Source organism: Haematobia irritans, chromosome 4 (assembly GCF_050003625.1).
Source record: "Haematobia irritans isolate KBUSLIRL chromosome 4, ASM5000362v1, whole genome shotgun sequence".
NCBI classification, from domain to species: domain Eukaryota; kingdom Metazoa; phylum Arthropoda; class Insecta; order Diptera; family Muscidae; genus Haematobia; species Haematobia irritans.
In genome coordinates, this window is record NC_134400.1 from 44,271,710 (window position 1) to 44,281,716 (window position 10,007).

General features: G+C 42.4%; 1 protein-coding gene across 1 annotated transcript; it reads right to left on the reverse strand.

Annotated features, from left to right (window-relative positions):
- Positions 1 to 893: 893 nt before the first annotated feature.
- Positions 894 to 9,608, reverse strand: LOC142235905 (uncharacterized). The gene is made up of 3 exons (XM_075307154.1): positions 9,562 to 9,608; positions 9,256 to 9,345; positions 894 to 2,654 (listed from the first exon to the last, which is right to left on the reverse strand). The coding sequence occupies exon 3, from the start codon at positions 2,648 to 2,650 to the stop codon at positions 1,571 to 1,573; it is 1,080 nt and encodes a 359-aa protein (XP_075163269.1). The 5' UTR covers positions 2,651 to 2,654; positions 9,256 to 9,345; positions 9,562 to 9,608; the 3' UTR covers positions 894 to 1,570.
- Between the last annotated feature and the right edge of the window lie 399 nt (positions 9,609 to 10,007).

Sequence of the window (10,007 nt, forward strand, 5' to 3'; positions counted from 1 at the left end):
GGCCGCTAATAACCATGCCAAAATTGGTCCATATCGGTCTATAGTTATATATAGCCGATCCCCAATCACACAAAAATTGGTCCATATCGGTTCATAATCATGGTTGCCACTCGAGCCAAAAATAATCTACCAAAATTTTATTTTTATAGAAAACATTGTCAAAATGTTATTTCTATAGAAAATTTTGTCAAAATTTTATTTCTATAGAAAATTTTATCAAAATTTTATTTCTATAGAAAATTTTGTCAAAATTTTATTTCTATAAAAAATTGTGTCAAAATTTTATTTCTGTAGAAAATTTTGTCAAAATTTTATTTCTATAGAAAATTTTGTCAAAATTTTATTTCTATAGAAAATTTTGTCAAAATTTTATTTCTATAGAAAATTTTGTTAAAATTTTAGTTCTATAAAAAATTTTGTCAAAATTTTATTTCTATAGAAAATTTTTTCCAAATTTTATGTCTATAGATTTTTTTCCAAATTTTACTTCTATGGAAAATGTTGTCAAAATTTTATTTTGTCAAAATTCTATTTCTATAGAAACTTTAAACTTAATTATATACGTATTTAATCGGCCTAATTTAGTTTAATATATACCACGTATGGACTATGTGATATATATTACGGTGTTAGGAAGTTTTAAAATACCTTGCCACCATCAAGTGTTACCGCAACCCAAGTAATCCGATTGTGGATGACTGTCTTCAGTAGTTTCTACGCAATCCATGGTGGAGGGTACATAAGCTTCGGCCTGGCCGAAGTTACGGCCGTATATACTTGTTTGTCTTTAATCCTATGATTCAATATCTCAGTTAATTTAAAGATTATTTCTTTATATCTGTTCGCCGAATGCGAAAAGTATGGAAATATAGAGAAAAATAAAAACACGATAGTTTAATATTTTCAATATATAACAAGAGCAGAAGGTTTTATTAAGGTGTTTTCTATTATAATTAATGGTAAACAATATTACCTATAATTTCCAACGATATGGATAAATTTGCAACCGCACCAATTGGCTTATCGATAACAAGTAAAGTGAGAGATGCTCTCAACCAAGATGGCGGAAGGCGGGGCTTTTGACAAGATAAATTAATATTCAAATTATGACATTTCTACTCTGGCAGGGATGTACCAAAAAGTAGTATACAAATTCTAACGAACACTATTAAGTCCAATTAATCTTTACTCGAACTTAAACATTGCCGGCCGCCTTGCAACATCAAGGTATGTTGTAACTAAAACTAAACTTAAAATACAAAATGAGGCTAAGTGCAGTGCAAAGTGAGTTTCCTTCAGTTCATTTACCATAAATCCAATTTATTAATTCATTTATCTTTCCAAATTCAACCTAAGACTAGATTACAAAAAAAAACTAATAAAAATAATTACGTAAGGTCAGAAGGGGACCTGGTAGAACCCAAAAGGGGGGCTCTCGCGACAATATATCGATGGGTCAAAAGGGGACCCGTTAGAACCCCAAAAAGGGGGCTCTCGCGAAGAGATACAATAAAACGATGGCCAAAAGGGGGCCGTTAGAACCCAAAAGGGGGGCTCTCGCGCATTTACCCTAGCAGTTACACAACCCGGACAGAACCCAACCGAAGATTGTATAATGAGCCACCGGGAGACCGGGCGACGTATACACCCTATGTGTTATGATTCGCCCATACACCTCAGGACCAAAAACGATCGCAACCCGTCCCACTCGGTAAAATTGCGGATCTGCCAAAGGTAATCCCAAAAAGGATTCCTTGATCCGTTCTGGCACGGCTTCGGCGGGGGTCAACACACGACCTAGATCGTGCACACGAGCAGTAAACGTCAGTCGCTGCTCTGGATCATAAGCGGACGATACTGTCAACCGGCAAAATTGGACCCCCTCAATATTTGTAACCGGTAGCCCTAAGTTCTCGACCATAGAACGACAGATTTGGCTTTGGCGCGCGCAGTTGTCGATTACTGCACGGACCGGAACGGACACACCATGGGGGGACACGCGGACTACGAGGCTGGGCGCCAGACTAACGACATTCTGCAGAGGCAGAACTCCGACGCCGCCAAAATCGGAATATGACCGTGCCACAGCAAGATCGGACGGACGATTCGTATGGCTCCCACTACGAATCCGCTGAGCAGACCTCGAGCTCCCATGTTCAATTCGAGGCGCCACAGCCGCAGCGTGTAACAAAACATTGTGGTCCCCGGAGCAACTGGGGCACCTACGCCGGCTAGGACAATCCTTCGACTGGTGGGTCTGTGCTAGACATCTGTAGCAATAGCGATGTCGTACCACCATACGTATCCTCTTCTCAATCGAAAGAGAGAGGAACTTCCGACACCGCCGCAATGCGTGACGACCTCCACAAACCCTGCAAACCAATTGAGCAGGAGTTCGACCAACATCAGTAGCCTCTACTACAGCAGGCGCCACCACGGGCTCATCCACAACTACCGGAGGTGGACTCTCAATTTCTTGGGGCGATAGCTGAACCTCCGGAATGGCAGGCGACGGTATCGCCATCGGCTCCTCCAACAATGCCCGTTCGACCGCCGACATATCAAGGGGGCACGCAGTATCATCATCCGATTGATCCATAATAACCTCGAAATTTTCCAAGTCGTCAGCGAAGCACGAGGTATTTTCCATGATACTGCGAGAAAATATACGAATTACAAAGAGTTCGCCGAAGTGTCGGTCAATGAGACCAACTTAGCTATAGGTCGTCTTACAACGCCATTCTCCGTACGTATATCCGCGACCCGAATGTGACCATCTACGCCCGGGTGAACCGACACGACTCGACCTAATTTCCAAGAAGTTGGTGGAAGCTGTTCATGACGAATAACGACTAGGTCATTTACCATAACATCGCGCTGAGGAAATTTCCACTTATATCTCATATGCAGATTCTTCAAATATTCCTCTTTCCAACGTACACAAAACTGTTGTGCAAGAGCCTGTACCTTACGAAACCGATTCACCAACGAAAGAGGCTGTTCGGTTATAACTGGCTCAGCAGGGGCGAGTAGAGGGGCACCTATAAGAAAATGACCCGGTGTCAAAGCGTCAAGCTCCTGCGGGTTATCCGATTGGGGACAAAGAGGTCTTGAATTCAAACAAGCCTCAATACGAGCCAACACCGTCGAAAACTCTTCAAACGTGAAACGAACATTCCCTATTTGCCTTCTGAAATGCAACTTAAAACTCTTCACCCCAGCTTCCCAAAGGCCTCCCATATGAGGCGCACCAGCTGGGATAAATCGCCACGATAGGCCCTGGTGTGCAAACTTAGAGGACACGACATCACTGCTTCCCCTAATTACATCCCGGAAATTTCGTTCAAGCTCACGCGACGCACCGACAAAATTTGTCCCATTGTCCGAGAAAATGGTCGCAGGACAACCCCGACGAGCAACAAACCTATGAAATGCCGCAAGAAAGCCGGCAGTCGACAAGTCGGAAACCGCTTCCAAATGAATCGCCCTAGTAGCAAAACACACGAAAACGCACACATAACCTTTAGTTATGCGACAATAACGTCCGGTGAACGACTTCACCTCAAAGGGGCCTGCATAGTCTACGCCAGTCGTAGTAAAAGGTCTGTCGAGAACAGATCTTTCCGGAGGAAGAGGAGCCATCACCTGACTACAAACCCGTTTCCTCTCCAAAAGACATGGTTTACACCTATGTATAACCGAACGAATAAGATTCCTCACCCGAGGTATCCAGTATTCTATACGAAGAATACGCAACATCAACTGATTTCCTCCATGAATGGAAATCAAATGAACAAATTCCACCAAAAGCTTCGTGAATCGACAGCTGTAGGGCAAAATTATAGGGTGCCGCTCCGAATACGAAAGAATAGGCGAGCGGCTCAAACGACCATACATCCGCATTACACCCATTTCATCAAGGAACGGGTTCAAAGAAACAAGTGAACTGCCAGTACCTAACGAAGACCTATCCATCAAGTCCTTATATTCATTACCATAATTCATTTTTTGAGCAAGCACTATCAAGCGACTTTTAGTTGCCCTAATCTCAGACGATGATAAACTGTGATCCGCATAGCTACAATCACGCCTATGAGCGGGATGCGTCCGATAAAAGATTCTCATAACATATGAGATAACACGCAGCGCTCTATCCAGAGAAGAAAATCTATCGAGAACATCCTCGTATGAATTAACGAAAGAAGCATGTGCCTTCACAGACCGAATTTCTACGTCGGTGTCAAAAGAGGAAGTGTCACGAACCGGCCATTCCGATTGACTACACGATAGCCACTGAGGCCCATGCCACCAAAGTCGAGAGGCGGCCAAATCCGAAGGGGACACACCGCGGCTGCCAAGATCAGCAGGATTATCCTCCGACCTCACATGATACCAATTCGTACCACCGACGTTCTCCTGAATGCGACATACCCTATTCGCGACAAATGTTGTCCAAGCCGAAGGCGTTTTCCTTAACCAGGCTAGTACAATAGTCGAATCCGTCCAACAATAAATTCGACCAAAATCAATACCGATTTCTCGAATGACCGTTCTTGCGAGTTCGGACGCTAAAACAGCGCCGCAAAGCTCCAAACGAGGCAAAGAAACCGATTTCAACGGAGCAACTTTCGTCTTGCACGATAGCAAATTAACGACAATCTCGCCATTTGGGGCCAAAACTCGAATATATACTACCCCCGCGTATGCCTTAACCGAGGCATCTGAAAATACGTGAAGCTCGGCCGAAGTGCACGGTGTGTAACGAATCCACCGAGGAATATTTATCGAATTGACATCCGGATAACTATCTACAAATTTTTCCCACTCGGATGCCGTTGCCGAAGGCAGTATTTCATCCCAGCCGACGCGATCAAGCCAAACCTTCTGCATGATAATCTTTGCCACAATTATCACTGGACCTAACCAACCGACAGGGTCGAATAATTTCGCGATAGCCGACAACACTTCCCGTTTAGTGTATCCACACCTTTTTGCTATAGGCTCGACCGCGAAGTAGAATGCATCCAATTGAGCATTCCATCTCACACCCAATGGTTTCGAATTGCTAGCCTCGACAAATGCCAGCAATTGAGCATCAACCAAATATTCCGGCGGTAGTGAATCTAAAATTTCTCTAAAATTCGATGTCCATTTCCGCAGTTCAAATTTAGCCGTCGCAAGCGCCGCGATTAATTGATCCCGAGCCATTATCGCAGTTTCAAGGTCATGAGTTCCGGTCAAAACGTCATCAACGTACATACATTTACGTAATATATCGGCCGCGAGTGGAAACTCCTCCTCAGTGTCTTCAGCTAACTGTAACAGTGTCCGTATCGCGAGATATGGTGCACAGTTTACACCGAAGGTCACCGTTTGTAGTTCATAGTCCTGGACTGTCCTTGTCGGAGAATCCCTAAAAACAATTCTCTGCAACGGAGCATGAGAAGAGTCCACTCGAATCTGCCTATACATCTGTGTAATATCGCAGTTGAACACGTATTTAAATAGTCGCCATCGCACAATAAGAAGGACTAAGTCCTGCTGCAAAGTGGGACCTACGTGAAGGATATCGTTAAGACTACTCCCGTTGGACGTTTTATTAGACGCATTAAATACGACGCGAAGTTTGGAAGTCTTCTTCTCGAGGTTAATGACAGGATGATGTGGAAGATAACACGAAAGTGTATCACTTGCAGAAATGGCGGATACTGGCCTCATGTGATCCAAATGCAAATATTCTTTAACAACACTATCATAAACTGATTTCACGTCCGGCCTTTTCGATAATGACGATTCATTACGATAAAATTGCCTCAAAGCAGTTGTTCGGGACTCACCCAAATATCCACGAGGACCGAGCTCTTCCTTTAGCGGAAGTGTAACTATATATCTACCTTCCGAATCTCTGCGCGTTGTCCGAACGTAATTTTCCTCACAGAACTTATCGGAGGGGGACAAAACCCCTTTACGTGGTGTTTCCTCCAACTCCCAAAACCGTAAAAGCGTTCTATCTAAATTTTCCTCTTCATCAACCGCTATAGTCGTAGTAAATGTTTGAATTTGCGATGTAGAAATCGGACCCGTTACTAGCCAGCCGAAAACACTGTTCTGTGCTATCAATGATTGAGCCGCAATCTGCCGGCAACCTTCTAATAGTATTCTCGGGTACAAGTCAGCGCCTAGTAGAATATCGACCGGTCTCGACACGAAAAGATTCGGATCAGCTAAGCGAATATCCGGAATCTGAGACAAAACTTCCTGCGACACCGTAAAGGAAGGTAAATTCCCGGATATAGATTGGAGCACTATAGCCATAGTTTCCAACAAAACCGACGCGTTGAGTGGAGATCCGATTTTCAAATTACACATTTTACTCGATTTGGCCGAAATTGCGCTATTTACCCCCGAAATTGTAACATTAGCCGCGTGAACCGGTAGTTTCACCCGATTTCGAAAGCGTTCCGTCAGAAACGAAGATTCTGAAGCGGGGTCAATCAAAGCGCGTGCCGGATATGAAACCCCATCGTGCATGATATTAATCATCGCAGTTCCCAAAAGCACGGCCCTATTTTGCGTCGTATGAAATGCCTGGCGAGGTAGGCACGCCGACGAGGTAGAAGGTTGCGGCTGATCAACCGAAGGCATAGTTCTCGGTTGAAAACTAGCCGCTGAACTCGACAAGGTGTTGGTCGAACCCGTCGCCGAAGTCGCGCTATTAGACGGCGTAGAATCGCGATGCAATAGCGAATGATGTCTCGAATTACATTTTGCACACGAATATTGTCTTGGACAATCCTTCATCTCATGACCTTTCATTAAGCAATTCAAGCACAACCGGTTACGTTTTACCACTATGTAACGTTCCGATACCGAGAGTTTACCAAATTTAACGCAAGCCGAAAGTCTATGATTATGTTTAGGACAAATAACGCACTTAGATTCCGACGAAGCACGCGACGATTTAGAAGAAGACGCATTGGTAAAATGCGCTTTTACCTTCTTTTCCTGAGAACGCTTCGAAGACGTGTCTTCCCGCAAATCATGCAAACACATCAACGTACGAACCCTTTCGGACAAAAAAGCGTCTAAATCCGCCCACGACGAAAGGGCTGATTTGTCCCTAACACTCTGCTCCCAAAGAGTCTGTGTGAGCCGCGGCAAACGTTGAAGGCAAATAAAAACGAGTATCTGGTCCCAATTATCGGTCGAAACTTCGTACGTATTCAATGCCGAAAGACAGCCATTGATTCCACGTTGAATCGATTTCAAACCCGCACTTGTCTCTACCGATACTGCCGAAATTGCAAAGAGAGACTTAAGTTGATTGTGAACTAGAACCCGCTTATTGTCGTATGCATCAACGAGGGCCTTCCACGCGAGGGCAAAACTTCGATGTGTCAGCGGAAACTTCGAGACAATTTCCCTGGCTTCGCCACTGGTCTTCCGCACAAGATGACACAAACGCTCGACGTCCGTTAATCTTGAATTGTTAACATAAACTGCTTGAAACAAATCCCGGAATGTAGGCCAGTCTAGAAAATTGCCCTCAAATACATCCGTATCGCACGGTGGCAACGCCAAATTGTGAACCATATCACAAAGTGGAGGGCCACTAACGGCCACTTCACCCCTAAACCCGGCTTTGCCATTAGGCAGCGACTGCCCATCCCGATCAGCCGGTATCGAAGTAGTCGCGTTATTAGCCCAAATCGCTTCGGATCCTTGAGTCGATTTATGAGACCCGATACTCCGTCTCGATGCTGCAACGACCGAAGACGCAGACGAAGTGATCGATGATCTACGTGACCGACGAAACTGGCCCAATTTTCGATTTATCGCGGACAAACAATTCATATAAGCCTGATGGGACGCGTCATATTTCCCGTCCACCGATTCAATATCACTCGTTTGCGTTGTTCCGGCACCCTGTAAACTAGCCACGCATTCCTCAAAGCAATCCTGAACCTTTGTCCACAACTTCCCCAATTCCTCACTTCGAATCTCGAGGCTATAGACGTCTAACTCCTCATCTTTCATGGCATTAAAATGGGCGTGGAATTTAATAAGAGCGTCCGAAACGCGAATAAAGCGATCAAAGGGAGATACAGACATTCTAACTTTACGTTCAACTACCAAATTGAAGAATGTAACCAAATACGAAATTACAATATAGCCAAGAAGCAACGGCCAATAAAATTACCAAACTCAGACAAGGTTCCGTTCAATAAAAATAGCAAAATACGCAAAAGTAACTCGAGTTACAAAGATTAATTCGAGTCCACAACTCGCGAAAATCCGACAAAAGATCAAACGTTCGCAGAAACCGAAAATACTGAATGTAGGGTGCACAAAATATTACCCCCGAACGCTTGACACAAGAAAAATTATAATAATAATAATAATAAACAAAGGTATAAATAAATCAATAATAATAAATACCTGTCCAATAAATATTCAAAATTTACCAAATATTTGAATGATCGAATAATTTCTCTCAGTGTGAGAGCGTAAAAGTTTCAAAATATACCGAGTTTTAATTCAAGCCCCGATTCCAACCGGGAAATATTCAAACCTTTGAATTCAACTTGAATTCTAATGTGGGAATTACACGTAGTGTATAGCCCCCTTAAGAATTCAAATGATGATCGATATCCGATAACACGATAGTACGAGATGTGCCCGATTAGTCACTATACTATAGCAATCGACTAAGAGCGCAACACTGATGAGAACAAAACAAAATAAAAGCTTTTGTATGTTCTCAAATGTATGCAAATGAACGAAACAATAATTAATAAATGAAATTTCAGCACAGAAAACGCGAAAAAGTGGTGAATATACGAAACAAAGAGAGTGATATATGTGTATAGTGAATATTAGTGTACGAAAGTGGTGAAAACATGTACTCCAAGTTATTTCTCTCCGAAATTATTTGCACAGACGTCAAAATGGAAATACAAAAACAAAAACCTTGAATGCGTTTTGCCGTCGGCAAATGAAAATTTACTTAAAAACAATGAAAAACGATATTTTCACGCAAATAAAGGCAAATAAACCACTTTAAATAAAAAAAAACACTAATATTCACTGATATCGCTGAACTTGTACACCACTTTTAGGAACACTCACAACAAAAACCGATCGCGTAGCGTTGTAAAACAACCTTTTTTTTTCTTTAAATGGACGGACGACCACTATATTTGTTGTTGCACCGACCGCGAACTCACTTTATAAGGGAAAATGCACTGCACTTACCTTATAAAACGATGAAACAGATGTTGAGGATGATGAACTGATTGGTTTGAGTTTAAGGTGAAATTGATGACCAGGTCAGGTGGACTGTGTCTATAACAAAAACCAAGAAAAACACCGGTTAAACCAATTCTTCCACTCCGAAGTCCAATTATCCGGTACGAATGGATCAAAATGTTCGCCGAATGCGAAAAGTATGGAAATATAGAGAAAAATAAAAACACGATAGTTTAATATTTTCAATATATAACAAGAGCAGAAGGTTTTATTAAGGTGTTTTCTATTATAATTAATGGTAAACAATATTACCTATAATTTCCAACGATATGGATAAATTTGCAACCGCACCAATTGGCTTATCGATAACAAGTAAAGTGAGAGATGCTCTCAACCAAGATGGCGGAAGGCGGGGCTTTTGACAAGATAAATTAATATTCAAATTATGACATTTCTACTCTGGCAGGGATGTACCAAAAAGTAGTATACAAATTCTAACGAACACTATTAAGTCCAATTAATCTTTACTCGAACTTAAACAATATCAAAAAAGTTTTTCTTTAATTATTGTTGTTTTAGTTACAAGTGTAGCTTAACCAACATAGGAAAAGTATGCTTGTCAAATTTATTTGGGCAAAGCCCTATAGACTGCAAGATGGTTGGATGTACAGCTGTTTCGGAATTACCACATTCCTCATCAGCATCCTCTACTTGCAGCAAAACTATCAACCAATTATCAGAATAAATTCGGGTAATTC